The sequence below is a fragment of the Scyliorhinus canicula genome, chromosome 30 (assembly GCF_902713615.1).
Source record: "Scyliorhinus canicula chromosome 30, sScyCan1.1, whole genome shotgun sequence".
NCBI lineage: Eukaryota > Metazoa > Chordata > Chondrichthyes > Carcharhiniformes > Scyliorhinidae > Scyliorhinus > Scyliorhinus canicula.
Genome location: NC_052175.1, coordinates 12,402,456 through 12,428,369, shown reverse-complemented (window position 1 = coordinate 12,428,369; position 25,914 = coordinate 12,402,456). Strand labels below are relative to the sequence as shown.

The 25,914-nt window shown below is 55.6% G+C and overlaps 1 protein-coding gene across 1 annotated transcript in view; it reads left to right on the top strand.

Moving 5' to 3' along the window:
* Positions 1 to 1,324: 1,324 nt before the first annotated feature.
* The window catches only part of LOC119958600 (ubiquitin-associated protein 2-like), a gene marked incomplete at its 5' end in the record, with an annotated part of 52,619 nt that continues 28,029 nt past the window's right edge, over positions 1,325 to 25,914 (top strand). The window contains 7 exons of the mRNA XM_038787080.1: positions 1,325 to 1,419; positions 5,511 to 5,679; positions 7,811 to 8,009; positions 11,770 to 12,017; positions 16,713 to 16,885; positions 23,470 to 23,659; positions 23,824 to 23,863. Coding sequence (XP_038643008.1) covers positions 1,325 to 1,419; positions 5,511 to 5,679; positions 7,811 to 8,009; positions 11,770 to 12,017; positions 16,713 to 16,885; positions 23,470 to 23,659; positions 23,824 to 23,863 — 1,114 coding nt within the window. The remainder of the gene's footprint in view (positions 1,420 to 5,510; positions 5,680 to 7,810; positions 8,010 to 11,769; positions 12,018 to 16,712; positions 16,886 to 23,469; positions 23,660 to 23,823; positions 23,864 to 25,914) is intronic.

Genomic DNA, 25,914 nt, shown 5'->3' with positions numbered 1-25,914 from the left:
GACGCGTGGCAGCCATTTTCTGCACAGCAAGCCCCCACAGGCTGCCCTGTGACAGCGACTCTGATCACCTGTTGTTTTATGATGTTGGCTCGGGCGTGTATATCGACCCCTGGAACACACGGTGGGGGCATCTCCTCTTTGCAATGGGATTAATATTCCGTTAATCTTTCCTGGGGTTGCGGAACGCCGCTGGACAAGGGCCAGCTTTTGTTCCCCATCCCTAACTGCCCCTCGGACTGAGCTATCTAGCTTGAGCCACTGCAGAGGTGTGTGTGTGTGTGTGTGTGTGTGTATACGTGCACGTGCATGTACGTCCGTGTGTGCGTGTACGTCTGTGCGCGTCCAGTTCCGTGTGTGGCGCGGCCAGTTCCGTGTGTGGCGCGTCCAGTTCCGTGTGTGGCGCGTGCGCGGCCCAATGAGGAGCAGGCAGAGGCTGACGTTCTTGCTGTTTAGATGGACTGGAGAGAATCTCGTGGAAAATCGCGACTGGAATAAACTATCGACTGTCTGTGTGGATACTGTACTGTTCTCCCCGGTGTCTGCGTGGGTTTCCTCCGGGCGCTCCGGTTTCCTCCCACAAGTCCCGAAAGACGTGCTCGTTGGGTGAATTGGACATTCTGAATTCTCCCTCCTGCGTACCCGAACAGGCGCCGGAATGTGGCGACGAGGGGCTTTTCGCAGAAACTTCACTGCAGTGTTCATGTCAGCCTACTTGCGACAATGATAAAGATTTATTAAATGGCAATAAGTTGAGCTGAAAGAGGGGGAACTCCGAGCAGCGCTCACCTGTAGCGGGAGGCGGCAAGTGACGTGGGTTACCGGGGTGGGGCCCTGTCTGGTTTGCGCGTGATTCCGATCTACCGCAGCGGCGACGGGGAATATCCCCTCCAAACCTGTTCATTGACGAATGCGCACAGGCAAAGAGAGCCCAGCTGGTTTAAAGCATGGGTGGCGATTAGTGCCAGCCAATTGTGGGCCTCAAATTCGCAGATCATGTCTCCACCAGCTCATTAACCAATTGGGAAGCAAGTCTTGGGGGCGATTGTCAACGTTGCTGTTAGTGCTCGTCATGTGAACAAAGAAAAATTACAGCACAGGAAGAGGCCCTTCGGCCCTTCAAGCCTGTGCCGATCCAGCTCCAGATCCCAACTGAGAGCCGACCAAAGCGCCCAACTGCAGCAAGTCGAAGGTGGCCGTCAGTGTTTCGAGGGGGAGTGGGTGGCACCTTCGGGGAGGCGGGGGCGGTTTGCCGCTTGAAATATATATTTTTAATATAAAAAAGGTCTCTCTCTGCCTTAACGACCAGAATTGACTTTCCCCTCTTTTCCCCCAGCTGTCGGAGACGAAGATTTTTACCGCTTCCAATGTTGGGCCTCTGCCTCCAGGAAACGAGACTCTGACAATCACGGCGGGGCAGAGGTATGTGGTGCGTCCTCCTGCATTCTCTTCCCTTTCCCACATTTCCCACCCACAAAAATAGGCAACTTATTAGCGAAATGGAAAGCAGAGGGATCTGCTCTCTTTGTTCATGAATCTCAAAGTCCGTTTGCAGGGGCAACATGTAATGAAAGAGTATTTTCCAGTTTATTGCAAAAGGACTCGAGTATAAAGGTAGAGAAGTGTCGTCGCAGTTGTACAGGGTGTTGTTGAGACCGCATCTGGGGTATTGCGTCCAGTTTTGCTCTCCTTATTTGAGGAAGGTTGTGGCGGCGTTGGAGGCAGTTCAGAGGAGGTTCACCAGATTGATTCCGGGGACGAAAGGGTTGAAGTACGAGGAGAGATTGAACGGTTTGCGCTTGTACTCACTGGAGTTTAGAAGAATGAGAGGGGATCTGATCGAGGTGTATCAAATACTAAGAGGACGAGGACCGGGGTTCATTCCTGGCCCCGGGTCACTGTCCCCTGTAGAGTTTGCACATTGCCTGCGTGGGTCTCACCCCGCACAACCCAAAAAAAGATGTGCAGGGTAGGTGAATTGGCCACGCTAAATTGCCCATTAATTGGGGGGAGAAAGATAATAATTGGGTACTCGAAATTTATTTTAAATAAAATAAAATACAAAGAGGGGTTGATGAAGTAAACGTAGGCCAAATGTTCCCCCTTCTGCGGCAACCGAGAACGAGAGGTCATAGGTTGAGAGGCGGTAGATTTAGAACTGAGATGAGGAGGAATTATTTCTCGGAGAGGATGGTGAATTTGTGGGACTCGCTGCCCCATTGTTCGGTGGGGTCAGAATTATTAAATGTGTCTAGAGGAGAGAGATATATTTCTGATTTTTTTTAAAAAACGGGTTAAAGGGATATGGGGCACGGGTGGGGAGGTGACTTTGAGATCAGGAAGATGACCTGATTGAATGGCAGAGCAGGCTCGAAGGGCTGAATCGCCGACTTCTGCTCCTAAATCCTTTGTTCTGTTATGGCCCAGGGTTTGGAGAACCCCCCAAAGTGTATCATGGAGTTCACCTGACCCACAACTTTTAATAGATTGTGGTATGGGGAGCACACGGCCCACTCTACAGGTGCGGTACAGCAGAAATTGAAACGTTTTTTAAAGCAAAACAATGTTTATTCTATGAACTCAAGTTAACCTTTTTAAAACATACAGTGACCATCTTAGCACCCATCGATTCAAATACAACCCCCAAAGACTACTACACTAAGTAATCCTTTAAGCTTTCCTTTTAACATCCAGAAGACCTAAAACACCTTTTACCAGAAGCACATCAGGTTTACATTCACTACTGAGAACATTTATAATTCTGAATTCACCAAATGATCAAGAGATAGTCTTTTGATGGCAGAGAGATCAGCAGTACACCTGCTCTGTCTGGCTTCAGCTCCAACACTGAAAACCAAACTAAAACACACCCTGCAGCCTGCTCAAAAACGAAAGTAAAAAGCTGACAGACAGCCCAGCTCCACCCACTCTCTGACATCACTGCAGTAGTAAACACCCATTTCGTACAGGTACTCTCACTACAGATATTTATATACACACCCATTTATAAACACCCATTTCGTAAAGGTACACTCACATGACAGCGCCAAGTTGAGGCTTGATGCAGGAAGCAACTCACCCTGGTGGCCCAGAATGTTACTGCGGCCAGGCGGGCGGGCGTGGGCACGTTGTGAGGGAGACTCCAGCATGGAGTCTGTGCACAAGGTGAATGCGCCATTTTGAAACCACCACAGACACCCGGGAAGGCAAAGCAAACAGCGAGGAATGTGAGGGAACCACACCATCGAGCCCCAATGCTGTGAAAAGCAGACAAAAAAACCCAAGATAAAATTGCAAGTATGTACTAAGTACAACTTGTCCAAATAATTTTTTTTTAAATCGTGGTTTTAAAAAAAAATGTAAACAACGCTGCACAGTTTAGTTATTGTGGCGGAATTAAGGTCGGTTCATGGCACGGGACCCTTGAACCACTTAAAATTTGGAACACGGCCCCCAGTTGGATTGAAAACCCCTTTACTGCCATTCTGGAGTAGGTGTGCGTGGGCGGAGAGAAGTTAGACAGCCTACCGAATAAGCAAGATTGAATTCAAGAGATTAGACGGTGTTCGTCCCCCCCCAAAAAAAAGGAAGTCCCTTCAGAAACAGTTAAGCGGCCGTCGATCACGACGACCTGGAAAATGTCTGGCTGGCTGCTGTCCCCAGCTGGAGCTGTATCGTCCGTAGCTGCCGCCACGGGAGTCGTCGCTTCCCTTGTATTCGTATTGCTCGTAGTTGAAACGAAATGAAAATCGCTTCTTCTCACGAGTCGGCTTCAAATGGAGTGACTGTGAAAAGCCCCTAGTCGCCACATTCCGGCGCCTGCCCGGGGAGGCTGTTACGGGAATCGAACCCGTGCTGCTGGCCTGCCTTGGCCTGCTTTCAAAGCCAGCGATTTAGCCCAGTGAGCTATCCGGCGGTAGCCTCCACCCTGCTTCATCGTATTGTAAGCTATTCATGTTCTGATGCTAAAGTTAGTAAAGCTGTACCTGCCAGACAGCAGAAGGTGCGCAGTGCCTTCAACGAATGCGGGGAGGTTTCCTCTACACGTTGTCCTGTTTTGATTTTGTACAAACTCATTAAAAATCATCTCCCGGGGGCACCTTGACTTGATCTGACTTATTATTGTCACATGTATTAGTATACAGTGCAAAGTATTGTTTCTTGCACGCTGTACAAACAACGCCTATCGTAAATAGGGAAGGAAGGAGAGACTGCAGAATATAACGTTACAGTTATAGCAAGGTGTAGAGAAAAGATCAACTTAATACGAGGTAGGTCCATTCAAAAGTCTGATGGCAGTAGGGGAGAAGCTGTTCTTGAGTCGGTTGGTACGTGACCTCAAACTTTGGGATCTTTTTCCTGACGGAAGAAGGTGGAAGAGAGTATGGCCGGGGTGCGTGGGGTCCTTAATTATGCTGGCTGCCTTTCTGAGGAATTATAGACCGAGTCAATGGATGGGAGGCTGGTTTGCGTGATGGGACTGGGCTACATTCACGACCTTTTGTGGTTTCCTGCTGTCTTGGGCAGAGCAGGCTCCATACCAAGCTGTGATACAACCAGAAAGAATGCTTTCTATGGTGCATCTGTAGAAGTTGGTGAGGGTCGTAGCTGACATGCCAAATTTCCTTAGTCTTCTGAGAAAGTAGAGTCATTGGTGGGCTTTCTTAACTATAGTGTCGGCATGGGGGGACCAGGATAGGTTGTTGGTGATCTGGATATGGTTATGCTGCAACTACACATGACTGGTGAGACCACATTTGGAGTATTGTGTGCAGATCTGGTCATCTCATTAAAAGGAAGGATGTGGAAGCATTGGAAAGGAGGCAAAGGAGATTTACCAGGATGCTGCCTGGTTTGCAGGATAGGTCTTATGAGGAAAGGTTAAGGGAGCTAGGGCTTTTCTCATTGGAGCGGAGGAGGATGAGAGGCGACTTAATCGAGGTTTATAAGATGATGAGGGGGATAGATAGAGTGGACGTTCAGAGACTATTTACTCGGGTGGATGTAGCTGTTAGAAGGGGGCATAACTATAAGGTTCGGGGTGGGAGATATAGGAGGGATGTCCGAGGTAGGTTCTTTACTCAGAAAGTGGTTAGGGTGGGGAATGGACTGCCTGCTGTGATAGTGGGAGTCGGACACTTTAGGAACTTTCAAGCAGTTATTGGATAGGCACATGGAGCACACCAGAATGACAGGGAGTGGGATAGCTTGATCTTGGTTTCGGGCAATGCTCGGCGCAACATCGAGGGCCGAAGGGCCTGTTCTGTGCTGTACTGTTCCATGGACACCTAAAAACTTGAAGCTCCCGACCCTTTCTACTTCCTGACCTCTTCTCTCCTTATCTCGTGTCGCGGAGTGTTTTACATGGCGGTCTCGGTTCCGTTGGGCCGCCCCTGCACACGTTCAGTCGGCGTACGTCAGCCTGGGTCAGAGTGCACCCAACGGTTCTCGGCACGCGTCGTTCCGACTTGGGGGCTTCCGCTTAACGTGTCCTCCTCCTCCTCCGAGTGCAGGATCGACCTGGCAGTGCTGCTGGGAAAGCAGCCCTCCGCATCCGAGAGCGAGCCAACTCCCTTGGACCCCACCGCCTCGCCCACGCTCTCTCAGCCCCTGGTCTTCAACAACTCGAAACAGCATCCAGTGTCGCAGCCGAGCCCCACCACGTTCTCTCAGCACAACATGGTAAGTCGGGACCGGGTCGCGCGCGCGCGCGCGTTGTTTCTCGGTGGCCTTCGTCCCCAACACCTGTCGCTCTCGACCGTCGAGTGTGCACAGCCACCTCGGGGGGGGGGGGGGGGGGGGGGGGAGGGGTGGATTGTAAAGATTTGCCACCCCCGGGAAGGATTCTCTCCTCGTCTCAGTCCAAGATGGCCGACCCCTAATCCTGAGATCGCGTCTCCTTCGCCTTAGACTTTCCAGTGAGAGGGGGAGGGCGGGAGCCGGGATTGGGACGGCCTCTCAGCCATTTACTCTGCCAAACGCGCAGACTTGCTGCGGACGTGCTGTGTTCCCCGACTCCTACGGTGACTATTTTACCAGCGTCAGTGCGGACGTCTGACAGGACAGGGCACGGCGGCACAGTCGCTTCGCAGCTCCAGGGTCCCGACCCTGACCCCGGGTGACTGCGTGCGTGCAGTCTGCACGTTCCCCCCCCCCCCCCCCCCCCGTGTCAGCGTGGGTTTCCTCCGGGTGCTCCGGTTTCCACCCACAGTCCAAAGATGTGCTGTTTGGTGGATTGGCCGCGATAAATTGCCCCGAGTGTCCAAAAAGGTGAGGTGGGGGTTACGGGAATAGGGTGGAGGTGTGGGCTTGAGTAGGGTGCTCTTGGGGCGGCATGTGGCGCAGTGGTTAGCACTGGGGCTGGGGGCCTGGATTCGAATGCCAGCCCTGGGTCACTGTCCGTGTGGAGTTTGCACATTCTCCCCGTGTCTGCGTGGGTTTCGCCCCCACAACCCAAAGATGTGCAGGGTTAGGTGGATTGGCTGCGCTAAATTGCCCCTTAATTGGGGAAAAAAGAAATTGGGTACTCTTCAATTTATTTTTAAAACAAAAAGTAGTGAGCTCGTTCCAAGGGCCAGGGCAGACCCAATGGTCCGCTGCACTGTAAATTCTATGATTTGATTCCACCGACCATGGACCGTCTCCTTCAGGCAAGCGACTAGCTAATGATGTGTTGACCGCTGTTGTTCCTGCGCAAGTCACGGGTGGGAAGTGCCAATCCTGACCTCTGACCCTCGCTGGACGTTTTTGAGAGCGGCGTACACATCCGCTATCGATACCGATTTGGGGGGGGGGGGGGGGGGGCGCACGGCACAGTAGCACAGCCCTAGCTTCACGGCGTCGAGGACCCGGGTTCGATCCCGGCCCCGGGTTCGCCCTCCGTGCGGAGTTTACACATTCCGGAGTCGCCAGGTCGGGGGCGAGGGCGGGAGACTTCCCTCCCGAAAGGGGATGTGTGTGAGTGAACCAGACGGGGCTTTTAAACGACCATCGCCGATCGTTGTTACCGAGACTCGCTTTTCAATCGCGGAGTTTATGATTTGAATTTGTATTCTACCGGGTTTTGTGGGGGGGTGGGGGGGGGGGGGGGGGGGGGGGGGGGGGTGGGGGGGGGGGGGGGGGGGGGGTTCGAATCCGTGCTTCCCCCTCCAGAGCGTTGGCCTGGGGGGAGGAGGGGGGGGGATCTGTAGATTACTAGTCCGGTGGCACTTCCATCGCCACCCCAGTTTTCGCATCAAAAGCATTGGCCACGAGAACAAAAAGTGACCCAAAGCGTTTGACATTCCGCCCCTTACGAACCCAAGCAACCGGTTTTTTTTTTTTCTTGGGACGAAGGCGATGATCGCGAGGGAACTTGATCAGCGGGAAGTATGATCAGCACGGTAGCATGGCGGTTAGCATAAATGCTTCACAGCTCCAGGGTCCCAGGTTCGATTCCGGCTTGGGTCACTGTCTGTGCGGAGTCTGCACGTCCTCCCCGTGTCTGCGTGGGTTTCCTCCGGGTGCTCCGGTTTCCTCCCACAGTCCAAAGATGTGCGGGTTAGGTGGATTGGCCGTGCTAAATTGCCCGTAGTGTCCTAAAAAGTAAGGTTATGGGGGTGTTGTTGGGTTACGGGTATAGGGTGGATACGTGGGTTTGAGTAGGGTGATCATTGCTCGGCACAATATTGAGGGCCGAAGGGCCTGTTCTGTGCTGTACTGTTCTATGTTCTAAGTTTTTCTCGGGTGTTCCGCACCGCGGATTCCAACCTCGCGCAGGTGCCTCTGAACCAGCTTTTCAATCTCGGCCTCTCTCTCTCTGTCTCGCCTCCAGGTTACCATGCTGAGTAAGAACTTTGCGGACGTGAGCGAGCCCAAGGGGGGCAGCACCGCCGGATCGCAGCTGCTGGAGCAGCTGAAGACGGCCCAGGCCCTGGCGCAGCTGGCCGCCCAACACACGCAGCCCACCAGTAACACCGCCGCCTCCTGGGACATGGGGCCCACGTCACAACCCTCGGCGCACGGCCATTTTGGTAAGCGAGTGGGCCGACAGACAACTCGATCAAATATTATCCAGGTGCCCTTATTTGCGAGATGGACACGGGTAGTCTACAATTCAACCAAATTTATTATCAAACCTTAAATGATCCCAACTACAATAATTCAAAGATTCTTGATGCTCCATAGATCATAGAATTTACAGTGCAGAAGGAGGCCGTTCGGCCCATCAAGTCTGCACCGTCTCCTGGAAAGGGCACCCTACCCAAGGTTAACACCTCCACCCCTATCCCCGCAACCCAGTAACCCCACCCAACACTAAGGGCAATTTTGGACACTACGGGCAATTTAGCGCGGCCAATCCACCCTAACCTGCACATCTTTGGGACTGTGGGATAAACATCACCCCCCCCACACCCCACCCCAGCCCAATCTTCGCACACCTCAACCCCACCCCCCCCACCCTTGGAATAATTCATCTGCTGACATTTTTAATTTTCCCCGAGAAAGTCGACGAGCGGTTGCCACCTCCGGGTGAACCCTAACATTGACCCTCTTGAGGCGAACTTTATTTTCTCGAGGCTGAGAAACCCCAGCCATGTCGCTGACCCAGGTCTCTACACTTTTGGGGGGGGGGGGCTTCGAGTCCCTCCACATTAACGAGATCCGTCTCCGGGCTACCAGGGAGGCAAAGGCCAGGACGTCGGCCTCTCTCGCCCCCTGAATTCCCGTACCAGCCTCCCCGGACAGGCGCCGGAATGTGGCGACTAGGGACTTTTCACAGTAACTTCATTGAAGCCTACTCGTGACAATAAGCCATTTTCATTTCAATTCCCGGCTCTTCCGACACTCCAAAGATCGCTACCTCCGGACTCCGCACCGCCCGTGTTTTTAGCACCGTGGCCGTTGCCTTAGCAAAACCCTCTCAGCTTCGGGCAGGCCTAAAGCGCGTGGACATGATTTGCTGGGCTTCCCGCGCACCTCGCACACCTATCCTCTACCCCGAAGAACTTACTCATCCTAGCCGCTGTCATGTGTGCCCGGTGGACTACCTTAAATTGTATCAGGCTAAGCCTGGAGCACAATGAGGAGGTATTAACCCTGCTTAGGGCTGTCCCCTGTCAGCAAAGCAGCTCCCCCCTCCCTCCCTCCTCCCCTCCGCAAGAACACTAAAAACCCAACCCCCCAAGTCAAGCTCTAGCTTAACACCTGTCCACCCCCCACTGCGCTTCCGAGAGTCAGCTGACCCATGCTGACCCGATAGCTCCCGCCCCTGGCACCAAGCAGTCTGTCTCCCTATTGTACTCTCCTCTCCTCTCCTCCCCCCCCCCCCCCCCATGAAGAAACATTTTAAAAGCGTCACATTCCCCAGTAAACAAACAACAGAAAAAAAGACAGTGAAGAAACAATGACTTTAGACAAATCGTCACCCAAAAAGCAGAACTAAATTCAAAGCCCCCCCCCCCCCCAACAAGGTCCCTACAAGACCGATCACCCTTTAACCATCCACACAGCCCGTTATTTCACATAGAGCTACTTAAAGTTATACAATCCAGCACCGCAAATCGCTGCCACGGTACTTCTCCAAGGCTTCAGTGTCTTTTAAGTTGCCTCAGCTTCATTTCTCTAATAAAGGTCCATACAAGGGGCTGGTTTAGCTCACCGAGCTAAATCGCTGGCTTTTAAAGCAGACCAAGCAGGCCAGCAGCACGGGTTCGATTCCCGTAACAGCCTCCCCGGACAGGCGCCGGAATGTGGCGACTAGGGGCTTTTCACAGTAACTTCATTGAAGCCTACTCGTGACAATAAGCGATTTTCATTTTCATTTCATTTCATTTTCATACTTTGGTGTTTCAAAGTTGAAGTCCTGTTCCTCATGTGTGACGCACAGGCGGGCTGGGTACAGCATCCCGAACTTCACCCCCTTCTGAAAGATGGCCGTTTTTGCCTGATTGTACCCAGCTCGCCTCGTGGCCAAATCCGCTCCCAGATGCGCAGCTCACAGCTCTCCCACTTGCTGCTCCGTTCTTTCTTGGCCCAACGCAAAACGTGTTCCGTGTCCATGAAATGGTGAAGACGTACCACCATGGCCCTCGGCGGCTCGTTCGCTCTGGCCTTCCTCGCGAGGGCTCTGCGCGCTCTGTCCAATTCCAGGGGCCGAGGGAGCGCCCCAGCCCCCATCGACTTCTCCAACATGTCCGTCGCATCGGCCCTCGCGTCCGATCCCTCACTGCCTTCGGGGAGGCCGACAGTTCTGAGATTCTGCCTCCTGGACCTATTCTCCAGCTGCATTCTTTTCTGGCGCTCGTTCATCACCCCCCACCCGGCTTTCCAGCGCTCCTCGTGCTCGGGCAACCTTTGTTCGACCTCCAGGATCGCTCTCCCGTGGGTTTCCAGATTCTGAACCACTTGGATCAACCGAAGCCTTAATCGGGTCCAGCATGTCCTCCTTCAGCTGGGCAAGGCAATCCTCGAAAAGCTTCACCAGCTGCTCCGTCGACCACTGTGCCGTCTCCTTGCCCTCCGCCATGCTCTCCCGTGTTACCAACTCTGGCTCGCGTCTCCCTTATCGGACTTTGTCATCTCACACGGCCACTTCTGGTCCAATTTCCCAGACACCGGAGGGGGGTTTCTCCTTACTGTCTCACTCTTTACCGATGTATCCCATAAAATCCGGGGGGAAAAGGTCCAAAAGTCCGTTACAGGTGGGCCGGGATCGAACCCGGGTCCTCGGCGCCGTGAGGCAGCAGCGCTAACCCGTTGCGCCACCGTGCCGCCCAATCCGTCTGCGCTTTATACTCACTCGATGACCGAGTTCCCACTGCCCTCTGGGATACAGAATTCTACAGTTTTGCAAACTTCGGTAACATGGTTTGAAATTGCCCCTTAGTGTCCAAAGATGTGCAGGTTAGGTGGATTGGCCGTGCTAAATTGCCCCTTCGTGTCCAAAGATGTGCAGGTTAGGTGGGTTGGCCGTGCTAAATTGTCCCTTGTCCAAAGATGTGCAGGGTTCGTGGATTGGCCGTGCTAAATTGTCCCTTAGTGTCCAAAGGGTGCAGGTTATGTGGATTGGCATGTGCTAAATTGTCCCCTTAGTGTCCAAAGATGTGCAGGGTTAGGTGGATTGGCCGTGCTAAATTGTCCTTCGTGTCCAAAGATGTGCAGGTTAGGTGGATGGCCGTGCTAAATTGCCCCTTAGTGTCCAAAGATGTGCAGGTTAGGTGGATTGGCCTGTGCTAAATTGCCCCTTAGTGTCCAAAGATGTACAGGTTATGGTGGATTGGCCGTGCTAAATTGTCCCCTTAGGTGTCCAAAGATGTGCAGGTTAGGTGGATTGGCCATGCTAAATTGTCCCCTTAGTGGTCCAAAGATGTGACAGGTTAGGTGGATTGGCCGTGCTAAATTGTCCCTTGGTGTCCAAAGATGTGCAGGTTGGTGGATTGGCCGTGCTAAATTGCCCCTTAGTGTCCAAAGATGTGCAGGTTAGGTGGATTGGCCGTGCTAAATTTCCCCTTCGTGTCCAAAGATGTGCAGGTTATGTGGATTGGCCGTGCTAAATTGCCCCTTCGTGTCCAAAGATGTGCAGGTTAGGTGGATTGGCCGTGCTAAATTGTCCCTTAAGTGTCCAAAGATGTGCAGGTTATGTGGATTGGCCGTGCTAAATTGCCCCTTAGTGTCCAAAGATGTGCAGGTTAGGTGGATTGGCCGTGCTAAATTGCCCAGATGTTGAGAGTGACGTTTTCCCCACAGATGCGAAGATCCATCTCCCCTGTTTTTTTTTGTTAAAAAATGCAGAGTTGAAGAACCAATCGGAATCGTCCGTTCACAGCCCCTTTGGCCAGCGGCATTCCTACTCCAACTGCACCATGATGGAAGTCTTCATTCCCACCAAGCAGCCGACGGCGACCCCCAGCTCCCCCCTGCAGAGCAAGCCCGCCGGGGCTCAGGCCTCCCCCGGCTCCTCCGAGAACCAGCCCTCCAGCCCCCAGCCTGCCCAGCAGAAGCTGAAGCCTCAGAAGAAGAAGGCGTCCATCTCGTCGAAGGTGAGTGTTCCCACTGGGGACGAGCCGTTTGCGTTTCAGTGGGGCCTCGGCGGGGGGGGCGGGGGGGGGGGGGGGGTGCTGCAAAATTCCTCCCGGCCCAGACGGGACGCCCAGGGGATGAGAAGCCACTGGCAGGGGGGAGAGATCAATCTAGGGGACACCCATACCCCCAGCCTCTCCCTCATCCTTTTGGAGAAAGAGCCAGCTCGTCCCTCCCAAGAGCCTCAATGTCAATTTTGTGTTGGGACACAACGGTGAGCACGTTGTGGGATCTTGCTGTGCACAGCTGCCACAGACCCGTCAGTCGGAGAGTGATCAGACTTCAAAAAAGCACCTTTTAAAGTGTAATGTACTTTGTTGATTATGAAGACATTCTGGGATGCCTTGCTGCTGGACGAGACAGTACTTAGCAAATAACATTTGTCTCGCGCGCTCTTTCTCGCGTACTGTCTCGCTCTTTCTCGCGTGCTCTCTCGCTCTTTCTCGCGTGCTGTCTCGCTCTTTCTCGCGTGCTGTCTCGATCTTTCTCGTGTGCTGTCTCGCTCTTTCTCGTGTGCTGCCTCGCTCTTTCTCGCGTGCTCTCTCGCTCTTTCTCGCGTGCTGTCTCGCTCTTTCTCGCGTGCTGTCTCGCTCTTTCTCGCGCGCTGTCTCGCTCTTTCTCGTGTGCTGTCTCGCTCTTTCTCGTGTGCTGTCTCGCTCTTTCTCGTGTGCTGTCTCGCTCTTTCTCGTGTGCTGTCTCGCTCTTTCTCGCGTGCTCTCTCGCTCTTTCTCGCGTGCTGTCTCGCTCTTTCTCGCGTGCTCTCTCGCTCTTTCTCGCGTGCTCTCTCGCTCTTTCTCGCGTGCTCTCTCGCTCTTTCTCGCGTGCTCTCTCGCTCTTTCTCGCGTGCTGTCTCGCTCTTTCTCGCGTGCTCTCTCGCTCTTTCTCGCGTGCTCTCTCGCTCTTTCTCGCGTGCTCTCTCGCTCTTTCACGCGTGCTCTCTCGCTCTTTCTCGCGTGCTCTCTCGCTCTTTCTCGCGTGCTCTCTCGCTCTTTCTCGCGTGCTCTCTCGCTCTTTCTCGCGTGCTCTCTCGCTCTTTCTCGCGTGCTCTCTCGCTCTTTCTCGCGTGCTCTCTCGCTCTTTCTCGCGTGCTCTCTCGCTCTTTCTCGCGTGCTCTCTCGCTCTTCTCGTGTGCTCTCTCGCTCTTTCTCGCGTGCTCTCTCGCTCTTTCTCGCGTGCTCTCTCGCTCTTTCTCGCGTGCTCTCTCGCTCTTTCTCGCGTGCTCTCTCGCTCTTTCTCGCGTGCTCTCTCGCTCTTTCTCGCGTGCTCTCTCGCTCTTTCTCGCGTGCTCTCTCGCTCTTTCTCTCGCTCTTTCTCTTGCTCTTTCTCTCGCTCTTTCTCGCGAACTCTCTCGCTCTTTCTCGCGTGCTGTCGTGCTGTCTCGCTCTTTCCCGCGTGCTCTCCGCTCTTTCTCGCGTGCTCTCTCGCTCTTTCTCGCGTGTTGTCTCGCTCTTTCTCGCGTGCTCTCGCGCCCTTTCCCGCGTGCTGTCTCGCCCTTTCTCGCGTGCTCTCTCGCCCTTTCTCGCGTGCTCTCTCGCCCTGTCTCGCGTGCTGTCTCGCTCTTTCTCGCGTGCTGTCTCGCTCTTTCTCGCGTGCTGTCTCGCTCTTTCTCGCGTGCTCTCTCGCTCTTTCTCGCGTGCTCTCTCCCTCTTTCTCGCGTGCTCTCTCGCTCTTTCTCGCGTGCTCTCTCGCTCTTTCTCGCGTGCTCTCTCGCTCTTTCTCGCGTGCTCTCTCGCTCTTTCTCGCGTGCTCTCTCGCTCTTTCTCGCGTGCTCTCTCGCTCTTTCTCGCGTGCTCTCTCGCTCTTTCTCGCGTGCTCTCTCCCTCTTTCTCGCGCGCTCTCTCGCTCTTTCTCGCGTACTGTCTCGCTCTTTCTCGCGTGCTCTCTCGCTCTTTCTCGCGTGCTCTCTCGCTCTTTCTCGCGTGCTGTCTCGCTCTTTCTCGCGTGCTGTCTCGCTCTTTCTCGCGTGCTGTCTCGCTCTTTCTCGCGTGCTGTCTCGCTCTTTCTCGCGTGCTCTCTCGCTCTTTCCCGCGTGCTGTCTCGCTCTTTCTCGCGTGCTGTCTCGCTGTTTCTCGCGTGCTGTCTCGCTCTTTCTCGCGCGCTGTCTCGCTCTTTCTCGCGCGCTGTCTCGCTCTTTCTCGCGTGCTCTCTCGCTCTTTCTCGCGTGCTGTCTCGCTCTTTCTCGCGCTTTCTCGCGTGCTGTCTCGCTCTTTCTCGCTGCTGTCGCGCTCTTTCTCGCGTGGTCGCGCTCTTTCTGCGTGCTGTCTCGCTCTTTCTCGGCTGCTCTCGCTCTTTCTCGCGTGCTGTCTCGCTCTTTCTCGCGTGCTGTCTCGCTCTTTCTCGCGTGCTCTCTCGCTCTTTCTCGCGTGCTCTCTCGCTCTTTCTCGCGTGCTCTCTCGCTCTTTCTCGCGTGCTCTCTCGCTCTTTCTCGCGTGCTCTCTCCCTCTTTCTCGCGTGCTCTCTCGATATTTCTAGCGTGCTCTCTCGCTCTTTCTCGCGTGCTCTCTCGCTCTTTCTCGCGTGCTCTCTCGCTCTTTCTCGCGTGCTCTCTCGCTCTTTCTCGCGTGCTCTCTCGCTCTTTCTCGCGTGCTCTCTCGCTCTTTCTCGCGTGCTCTCTCGCTCTTTCTCGCGTGCTCTCTCGCTCTTTCTCGCGTGCTCTCTCGCTCTTTCTCGCGTGCTCTCTCGCTCTTTCTCGCGTGCTCTCTCGCTCTTTCTCGCGTGCTCTCTCGCTCTTTCTCGCGTGCTCTCTCGCTCTTTCTCGCGTGCTCTCTCGCTCTTTCTCGCGTGCTCTCTCGCTCTTTCTCGCGTGCTCTCTCGCTCTTTCTCGCGTGCTCTCTCGCTCCTTCTCGCGTGCTCTCTCGCTCTTTCTCGCGTGCTGTCTCGCGTGCTGTCTCGCTCTTTCTCGCGTGCTGTCTCGCTCTTTGTTGCGCGCTGTCTCGCTCTTTCTCGCGCGCTGTCTCGCTCTTTCTCGCGCGCTCTCTCGCTCTTTCTCGCGCGCTCTCTCGCTCTTTCTCGCGCGCTGTCTCGCTCTTTCTCGCGCGCTGTCTCGCTCTTTCTCGCGCGCTGTCTCGCTCTTTCTCGCGCGCTGTCTCGCTCTTTCTCGCGCGCTGTCTCGCTCTTTCTCGCGCGCTGTCTCGCTCTTTCTCGCGCGCTCTCTCGCTCTTTCTCGCGCGCTCTCTCGCTCTTTCTCGCGCGCTCTCTCGCTCTTTCTCGCGCGCTCTCTCGCTCTTTCTCGCGTGCTCTCTCGCTCTTTCTCGCGTGCTCTCTCGCTCTTTCTCTCGCTCTTTCTCTCGCTCTTTCTCGCGAACTCTCTCGCTCTTTCTCGCGTGCTGTCGTGCTGTCTCGCTCTTTCTCGCGTGCTCTCTCGCTCTTTCTCACGTGCTCTCTCGCTCTTTCTCTCGCTCTTTCCCGCGTGCTGTCTCGCTCTTTCTCGCGTGCTGTCTCGCTCTTTCTCGCGTGCTGTCTCGCTCTTTCTCGCGTGCTGTCTCGCTCTTTCTCGCGTGCTGTCTCGCTCTTTCTCGCCTGCTGTCTCGCTCTTTCTCGCCTGCTGTCTCGCTCTTTCTCGCCTGCTGTCTCGCTCTTTCTCGCGTGCTCTCTCGCTCTTTCTCGCGTGCTGTCTCCCTCTTTCTCGCGTGCTCTCTCGCTCTTTCTCGCGTGCTGTCTCGCTCTTTCCCGCGTGCTCGCTCTCTCTCTCGCGCTCGCTCTCTCGCGCCCGTGCGCTCTCTCGCGCACGCTCTCTCACTCGCGATCGCGCTTTCTCTCTAGCGCTCTCTCTCACTCACGCGCGCTCTTGCTCGCGCTCTCTCTCGCGCTCACGCTCTCTCTCTCGCACACTCTCTCTCTCTCGCGCTCACGCTCTCTCTCGCGCTCACGCTCTCTCTCGCGCTCACGCTCTCTCTCTCGCGCTCATGCTCTCTCTCGCGCTCACGCTCTCTCTCTCGCGCTCACGCTCTCTCTCTCGCGCTCTCTCTCTCTCGCGCTCTCTCTCGCTCGCGCTCTCTCTCGCTCGCGCTCTCTCTCGCTCGCGCTCTCTCTCGCTCGCGCTCTCTCTCGCTCACGCTCTCTCTCGCTCGCTCTCTCTGTCACTCGTGCTCTTGCTCACCGCATTCTCGCACGCGTGCGCTCTCTCTCTAGCTCTCTCTCGCTCGCGCTCTCTCTCTCGCGCTCACGCTCTCTAGCTCGCTCTCTCTCTCACTCGTGTTCTCGCTCACCGCGTTCTCGCACGCGAGCGCTCTCTCTCTAGCTCGCGTGCTCTCTAGCTCGCGCTCTCACTCGCGCTCTCTAGCTCACGCGCTCTCGCTCGCGCTCTCTCTCGCTCGCGCTCTCTCTCGCTCGCGCTCTCTCTCGCTCGCGCTCTCTCTCGCTCGCGCTCTCTCTCGCTCGCTCGCGCTCTCTCTCTCGCTCGCGCTCTCTCTCGCTCGCGCTCTCTCTCGCTCGCGCTCTCTCTCGCTCGCGCTCTCTCTCGCTCGCGCTCTCTCTCGCTCGCACGCGCTCTCTCTCGCGCTCACGCTCTCTCTCTCTCGCGCTCACGCTCTCTCTCTCTCGCGCTCACGCTCTCTCTCTCGCGCTCACGCTCTCTCTCGCGCTCACGCTCTCTATCTCGTGCTCTCTCTCGTTCACGCTCTCTCTCACTGTCTGTCCCTCCTGCCCCTGTACAGATCCCATCCTCTGCTGTGGAGATGCCTGCTTCAGCGGAAATTGCGGGGTTAAACCTGCAGTTTGGGGCGTTGCAGTTTGGTTCGGAGCCCATGCTGACCGAGTATGAATCAACCCCGACGACCAGTGTGCCAGTGATCCAGCCCCAGAGCAACCTCTACACCAGCGCTGTAAGGTAAGCTGCTTAATGCTTCCTCTTCATGCCCAGGACATCACTGCAGGAGTCCCTCAGGGTAGTGTCCTCGAGCCAAGTCCCTCAGGGTAGTGTCCTCGAGCCAAGTCCCTCAGGGTAGTGTCCTCGAGCCAAGTCCCTCAGGGTAGTGTCCTCGAGCCAAGTCCCTCAGGGTAGTGTCCTCGAGCCAAGTCCCTCAGGGTAGTGTCCTCGAGCCAAGTCCCTCAGGGTAGTGTCCTCGAGCCAAGTCCCTCAGGGTAGTGTCCTCGAGCCAAGTCCCTCAGGGTAGTGTCCTCGAGCCAAGTCCCTCAGGGTAGTGTCCTCGAGCCAAGTCCCTCAGGGTAGTGTCCGCGAGCCAAGTCCCTCAGGGTAGTGTCCTCGAGCCAAGTCCCTCAGGGTAGTGTCCTCGAGCCAAGTCCCTCAGGGTAGTGTCCTCGAGCCAAGTCCCTCAGGGTAGTGTCCTCGAGCCAAGTCCCTCAGGGTAGTGTCCGCGACCCAAGTCCTGAGGGGCTTACGGTGGATTGGCCACACTAAACTGCCCCTTAATTGGAATAAATGAATTGGCTACTCTAAATTTATTAAGAAAAAGGATACTTGGAATCGACAGTGCAAAAGGAGGCCATTCAGCCCATCGGGCCTGCACCCACCCTCTGTAAAAGCACCCCATCCAGACCCACTCCCTCGCCCTATCCCCGTGACCCCACCTAACCTGCACATCTTTGGACACTAAGCGACAATTTAGCACGGCCAATCCACCCTAACCTGCACATCTTTGGACACTCGGGGACAATTTAGCACGGCCAATCCACCCAACCTGTACATCTTTGGACACTAAGGGACAATTTAGCACGGCCAATCCACCCTAACCTGCATATCTTTGGACACTAAGGGACAATTTAGCACGGCCAATCCACCCTAACCTGCACATCTTTGGACACTAAGGGACAATTTAACACGGCCAATCCACCCTAACCTGGACATCTTTGGACACTCAGGGACAATTTAGCACGGCCAATCCACCTAACCACATCTTTGGACATAGAATTTACAATGCAGAAGGAGTCTGTTCGGCCCATTGAGTCTGCACCAGCCCTGGGAAAGAGCACCCTACCTAAGCCCACACCTCCACCTTATCCCTGTAACCCAGTACCCCCACCTAACCTTTTTGGACACTGAGGACACTCCTGACTTGTGTCTTGTGGATGGTGAACAGGGGGATGTCAAGGGATGATGGGTAGGTTCTATCTTGGAGATGGTCATTGCCTGGCACTTGTGTGGCATGGATGTAACTTGGCCCTTGCCAGCCCCAAGCCTGGATATTGTCCAGGTCTTGCTGCATTTGGACACGGACTGCTTCATAGAATTTACAGTGCAGAAGGAGGCCATTCGGCCCATCGAGTCTGCACCGGCTCTTGGAAAGAGCACCCTACCCAAGGTCAACACCTCCACCCTATCCCCATAACCCAGTAACCCCACCCAACACTAAGGGCAATTTTGGACACTAAGGACACTTTAGCATGGCCAATCCACCCTAACCTGCACATCTTTGGACTGTGGGAGGAAACCGGAGCACCCGGAGGAAACCCACGCACACACGGGGAGGATGTGACCCACAGACAGGGACCCAAGCTGGGAATCGAACCTGGGACCCTGGAGCTGTGAAGCAATTGTGCTATCCACAATGCTACCAGGCTGCACTGCAAACATCCCCACTTCTGACCTTCTAAACCCCCCCCCCCAACCATTGGGAACATTATTTCTGAATCTACCCTAGCACAATGGTTAGCACTCTGGCTTTGACAGTGCCAGGGTCCCGGGTTCGATTCCCCGCTGGGTCACTGTCTGTGCGGAATCTGCACGTTCTCCCCGTGCCTGCGTGGGTTTCCTCCGGGTGCTCCGGTTTCCTCCCACAAGTCCCGAAAGACGGGCTTGTTGGGTGAATTGGACATTCTGAATTCTCCCTCTGTGCACCCGAACAGGCGCCGGAATGTGGCGACTAGGGGCTTTTCACAGTAACCTCATTGCAGTGTTCATGTCAGCCTACTTGTGACAAAGAGTACTAAATTAATCCGAATTTTACAAGTTTATGAGATCCCCTCTCACTATTCTAAACTCCAATGAATATAATCCTAACCGATTTATGTCTCCTCGTATGACAGTCCCGCCATCCCAGGAATCAGCCGGGTAGCTTCATTGTAGCCGGGTAGCTTTCATAGTAGCTTCACTGAAGCCTACTCGTGAGAATAAGCAATTTTCATTTTTTCATCTGCCCACAGACCCGCCTCTATCTCTCCTCCTAGCTCGTCCTCCCAGTTGCCCTTAAGCTCCTCCACCGGAGTTTCCTCCGCCTCCGAAAGCTCCTGGTAAATATCCGATACCTTCCCCTCTCCCACCCAGGTACTGGAGACTAGTATTTTCCCCTCCTTAACCCGATCCCTTGATCCGCCTTTGCTGAATTTTAAACTGTTCCCAATCCTCAGGTCTATTGCTTTCTCTTGCTAATTTGTACGCCTCATCTTTGCATTGTTATGGGCCAGGGTTTAGAGAACCCCAAACTGTATCATAGAGTTCACCTGACCCACAACTTTTACTAGATTGTGGTATGGGGAGCACACGGTCCACTCTACAGGTACAGCAGAAATGGAAAAGTATTTTTTAAAGCAAAACAATGTTTATTCCATGAACTCAAGTTAACCTTTTTAAAACATACAGTGAACATCTTAGCAACCATCAATTCAAATACAACCCCTCAAAGAATACAACACTAGGTAATCCTTTAAGTTTTCCTTTATAACATCCATACGACTTAAAAAATCTTTTACCAGAAGCACGTCTGGTTAAAGTCACTACTGTTATAGTTTTAAATCACCAGGATCGATTTAGAGTCTTTAGATTACAGAGAGAGATTCAGGCACCTTCTGGCTGTGACTGCAGCTATCCAGCTCTAAAAACGAAACTAAAACACACCCTGCAGCAAACAGCCTAAAACGAAAGTAAAAAGCTGACAGGCGGCCCAGCTCCACCCACTCTGACATCACTGCAGTAGTAAACACCCATTTCTTAAAGGTACTCTCACTACAGATATTGATATACACACCCATTTATAAACATCCATTTCTGAAAGGTACACTCACATGACAGAATCTAATACGATCTCAAAGTTCCCTTGTAAGCCATAGTTTGGCCCCAGTTCCCCTTCTACTCTAGGCAACTAGGAATAAACAACTTTTGGAGTTTACCTATCCGTCCCTTGAATGCCTGCCATTGCCTGTCTGCTGTCCTGCCTTTCAGTAATGTTTCCCAGTCCATCGTAGCCAGCTCATGCTCCAGACCATCGTAGTTACCTTTATCGAGCTTCAGGACCCTGGTCTCAGACTCAACTCCCTCACTAGTCGCCTTGATAAAAGATTTCAATCATGTTATGGCCACTCAGTGGGTGAAACCCTGTTGCCTCACGACGCCGAGGCCCCAGGTTCGATCCCGGCTCTGGGTCACTGTCCGTGTGGAGTTTGCACATTCTCCCCGTGTTTGCGTGGGTTTCACCCCCACAATCCAAAGATGTGCAGGTTAGGTGGATTGTCCACCCTAAATTGGCCCTTAATTGGAAAAAAATGAATTGGGTATTCTAAATTTATTTTGAAAAAAGGTTATGGTCACTCATCCCCAAGGGCTCGCTCACAACTACATTGCCAACTAATCCTTTCTTATTGCACAACACCCAGTCCATGATGGCCTGTTCCCTTGTTAGTTCCTCATCATACTGGTCCACGAAACCAACCAGTATACATTCCTTTGCTATTGTACTGTGACTAATGAGTCACCCAATCTATATGCAGTTTAACGTCACCCATACTCACAGATGTTCCTTTCTCACATGAAACTCTGATTTCCTGTCTCATGCTATCCCCGACATTACCATTGCGGTTTGGGGGTCTGTATATTCGCCCCGACGAATGTGTTTTTCCCCCTGGTGTTTCTTAACCTGACCCCCCCCCCCCCGTCCTAAACACTGAGCAGCCCTCGATGTTTAGTTCCCACCCTTGGTCACCTAGATGCCATGTCTCCGTGACCCCAACGATATCACGTCCCTTGGCATCTATCTGTGCAGCACGGCAGCATTGTGGATAGCACAATGGCTTCACAGCTCCAGGGTCCCAGGTTCGATTCCGGCTTGGGTCACTCTCTGTGCGGAGTCTGCACGTCCTCCCCGTGTGTGTGCGTGGGTTTCCTCCGGGGACTCCGGTTTCCTCCCACAGCCCAAAGATGTGCAGGTTAGGTGGATTGGCCGTGATAAATTGCCCCTTAGTGTCCAAAATTGCCCTCGGTGTTGGGTGGGGTAACCTTGGGTAGGATGCTCTTTCCAGGAGCCGGTGCAGACTCGATGGGCCGAATGACCGCCTCCTGCACTGTAAATTCTATCTATGTAATAGTACCCAATTATTTTTTGTTTTCCAATTAAGGGGTAATTCAGCATGGCCAATCCCCCTACCCTGCACATCTTAAGTCGTGGGGGTGAAACCCACGCAGACACGGGGAGAATGTGCAAACTCCACACGGACAGTGACCCAGGGCCGGGATCGAACCCGGGACCTCTGTGCCGCATTCCCAGTGCTAACCACTGCGCCGTGTGCCGCACTTGTTCATCGATTTTATTTTGAAAGCCCGACCCGTTCAGGCACACAATCGTAAGGCCAGTCCTTTTAACGTACCCTGTCCCTTCCCTACTATTTTTACAGTGTTATTATCTGATCCAGCGATGTGGAGATGCCAGCGTTGGACTGGGGTGAGCACAGTAAGAAGTCTGACAACACCAGGTTAAAGTCCAACGTGTTTGTTTCAAACACTAGCTTTCAGAGCACTGCTCCTTCCTCGGGTGAATCTCCTGAGGAAGGAGCAGTGCTCCGAAAGCTAGTGTTTGAAACAAACATGTTGGACTTTAACCTGGTGTTGTAAGACTTCAATCTGATACAGGCCCTTGATTTCTCTGCCCATCAGTTTTCTTAATCTCATCGGTGCATTTTTCTCTTGTTCTCGATTTGTCCCCGGTCTGAATCCTTGCGTATGTTCTCCCCCTCCCCGCCATATTAGTTTCAAACCTCCCCAACTCCTACGGCACATTGCACCCCTCCCAAAGCAAAGCAGGGGATTGGCCTGTACTGCCTCGCTCTCTTGCTCTGCCTGGTGGTCACCCATTCCCTTCCCGTCAGAGGATTCTGAACCTGCGGCATGACCACCGTTCTATACGTGCTACCCACGGCACCCTCCTGCCTCGCGGATGCTCCACAGTGTCTCCAGCCTCAGCTCCAGCTCCGAAACCCGGGCTTCCAGGACCTGCAACTGGAAGCACTTCCTGCGCACATGCTGGCCCTGGGCACTGGAAATGTTCCTGGTCTCCCACGTGGAGCAAGAGGAGCACACCGCGGCTCTGATGCCATGTCCGAACCCTTTAAATTAAATTTATCCTTTTAATATCAAATAATAACTAGTGTTAACTCGCACTAACTAGGGATCATCTTCTCTGCTCCTTGTTAGTATTGAATATATAAATGTACTCACCCATTCAGCTCTTTGGATTTCCTAGTTCTGCTTTGATTCACTGTATTCCCGAACTGTTCAGTTATTTAAGTTGCAGCTATTTAGACACGGTCCCTAATATCAGTTACTCGTCAACCAGTCAGCGATGCTGACTGCAGGACACACTTCCCAGACTGCTTCACTGTGACGCTGACTGCAGGACACTCTTCCCAGACTGCTTCACTGTGACGCTGACTGCAGGACACTCTTCCCAGACTGCTTCACTGTGACGCTGACTGTGAGGCCACACTTCCCAGACTGCTTCACTGTGACGCTGACTGCAGGACGCACTTCCCAGACTGCTTCACTGTGACGCCAACTGCAGGACGCACTTCCCAGACTGCTTCACTGTGACGCTGACTGCAGGACACACTTCCCAGACTGCTTCACTGTGACGCCAACTGCAGGACGCACTTCCCAGACTGCTTCACTGTGACGCTGACTGCAGGCCACACTTCCCAGACTGCTTCACTGTGACGCTGACTGTGAGGCCACACTTCCCAGACTGCTTCACTGTGACGCTGACTGCAGGACACACTTCCCAGACAGCTTCACTGTGACACTGACTGTGAGGACACACTTCCCAGACTGCTTCACTGTGACGCTGACTGTGTGGCCACACTTCCCAGACTGCTTCACTGTGACGCTGACTGTAGGCCACACTTCCCAGACTGCTTCACTGTGACGCTGACTGTGAGGCCACACTTCCCAGACTGCTTCACTGTGACGCTGACTGTAGGCCACACTTCCCAGACTGCTTCACTGTGACGCTGACTGTGAGGCCACACTTCCCAGACTGCTTCACTGTGAAGCAGACCCGATGGGCCGAATGGCCTCCTCCTGCATTGTTTTCAGGATCCTGTGATTCTCCGCATGCAAAACGAGCCCTCTGCTCTCCCGCTGGTATTTCTCTTCCGCCACCCACGTGTCTATCCAGGCCCCCCCCCCGTACATCTGTTATCCCCCACGGTGGTCGTGGCTGCCGCTTTCTCACCGCTCCCGTTCTCTTGCAGCGAGGCGTCGCCGACCATCTCGTCCAATCAGAGCCAAGACTCCGGGTTCCAGCCCAGCACGATCACGACGGCGGCGTTCACGGGGCAGAGCGCCGCTCCCGGGCCGCAGTACGAGCAGAGCTCCAACCAGCGGTCCTCGTACTCCAACTCGCTCGCCTCCTCGCCTCAGAAAGACCTGACGCAGGCCAAGGTAATGGCGCCCCCACCCCATCTCCTCTCCCCCCCCCCCCCCCCCCCCCCCCCCCGGCCCATCGCCCGGTCCTCGAGCGAAGCATTGCGTGCAATCTCCTCTCTGTCTTGCTCCCCGCTCCTGGGCCGTGTAGCACTCCGCCTGACAGCTGCTTTCTCTTACAGAACGGATTCAGCTCGATACAGACGTCGCAGTCCATGGAAGGTGAGGCAGGATTCGCGATTTGGAGGGTGGGGTGGGTGGGTGGGGGGGGGGGGGGGGGTGGGTGGCGAGATGCGGGGTGAGGGAGGTCTGGGGATTGGGGGGGTGAGGGAGGTCTGGGGTTAAGGGTGAAGGTGAGGGAGGTCTGGGGTTGGGGGGTTGAGGGAGGTCTGGGGATGGGGGGTGAGGGTGGTTTGGGGATGGGGGGGTAGGGAGGTCTGGGGATGGGGGGAGGGAGGTCTGGGGATGGGGGGGAGGGAGGTCTGGGGATGGGGGGAGGGAGGGCTGGGGATGGGGGGGGAGGGAGGTCTGGGGATGGGGGGGGTGAGGGAGGTCTGGGGATGGGGGGGTAGGGAGGTCTGGGGATGGGGGGAGGGAGGTCTGGGGTTGGGGGGGTGAGGTAGGTCTGGGGATGGGGGGAGGGAGGTCTGGGGATGGGGGGAGGGAGGTCTGGGGATGGGGGAGAGGGAGGTCTGGGGATGGGGGGGGAGGGAGGTCTGGGGACGGGGGAGGGAGGTCTGGGGATGGGGGGAGGGAGGTCTGGGGTTGGGGGGGTGAGGGAGGTCTGGGGATGGGGGGGGAGAGGGAGGTCTGGGGATGGGGGGGAGGGAGGTCTGGGAATGGGGGGAGGGAGGTCTGGGGATGGGGGGAGGGAGGTCTGGGGATGGAGGGAGGGTCTGGGGATGGGGGGAGGGAGGTCTGGGGATGGGGGGAGGGAGGTCTGGGGATGGGGGGGAGGGAGGTCTGGGGATGGGGGGGTGAGGGAGGTCTGGGGATGGGGGGGGGAGGGAGGTCTGGGGATGGGGGGGAGGGAGGTCTGGGGATGCGGGGTGAGGGAGGTCTGGGGATGGGGGGAGGGAGGTCTGGGGATGGGGGGGGGGAGGGAGGTCTGGGGATGGGGGGAGGGAGGTCTGGGGATGGGGGAGGGAGGTCTGGGGATGGGGGAGGGAGGTCTGGGGATGGGGGGGTGAGGGATGTCTGGGGATGGGGGGAGGGAGGGAGGTCTGGGATGGGGGGAGGGAGGTCTGGGGATGGGGGGGAGGGAGGTCTGGGGATGGGGGGGGGAGGGAGGTCTGGGGATGGGGGGGAGGGAGGTCTGGGGATGGGGGGAGGGAGGTCTGGGGATGGGGGGGGGGAGGGAGGTCTGGGGATGGGGGGAGGGAGGTCTGGGGATGGGGGAGGGAGGTCTGGGGATGGGGGAGGGAGGTCTGGGGATGGGGGGAGGGAGGGATGTCTGGGGATGGGGGGGTGAGGGATGTCTGGGGATGGGGGGAGGGAGGGAGGTCTGGGGATGGGGGGAGGGAGGTCTGGGAATGGGGGGGAGGGAGGTCTGGGGAGGGGGGGAGGGAGGGAGGTCTGGGGAGGGGGGAGGGAGGTTCTAGGGATGGGGGGGGTGAGGGATGTCTGGGGATGGGGGAGGGAGGGAGGTCTGGGGATGGGGGAGGGAGGTCTAGGGATGGGGGGGTGAGGGATGTCTGGGGATGGGGGGAGGGAGGTAGGTCTGGGGATGGGGGGGGAGGGAGGTCTGGGGTGGGGGGAGGGAGGTCTGGGGATGGGGGGAGGGAGGTCTGGGGATGGGGGGGAGGGAGGTCTGGGGTGGGGGGTGAGGTAGGTCTGGGGTGGGGGGAGGGAGGTCTGGGGATGGGGGGAGGGAGGTCTGGGGATGGGGAGGGAGGTCTAGGGATGGGGGGGTGAGGGATGTCTGGGGATGGGGGGAGGGAGGGAGGTCTGGGGATGGGGGGAGGGAGGTCTAGGGATGGGGGGGTGAGGGAGGTCTGGGGATGGGGGGAGGGAGGGAGGTCTGGGGATGGGGGGAGGGAGGTCTAGGGATGGGGGAGGGAGGTCTAGGGATGGGGGGGTGAGGGATGTCTGGGGATGGGGGGGTGAGGGATGTCGGGATGGGGGGAGGGAGGGAGGTCTGGGGATGGGGGGAGGGAGGTCTAGGGATGGGGGAGGGAGGTCTCGGGATGGGGGGGTGAGGGTGGTCTGGAGATGGGGGTGTGAGGAACGTTGCGGCGGGGGAGGGGAGAGGTGGGGGAGGGGAGAGGTGGGGG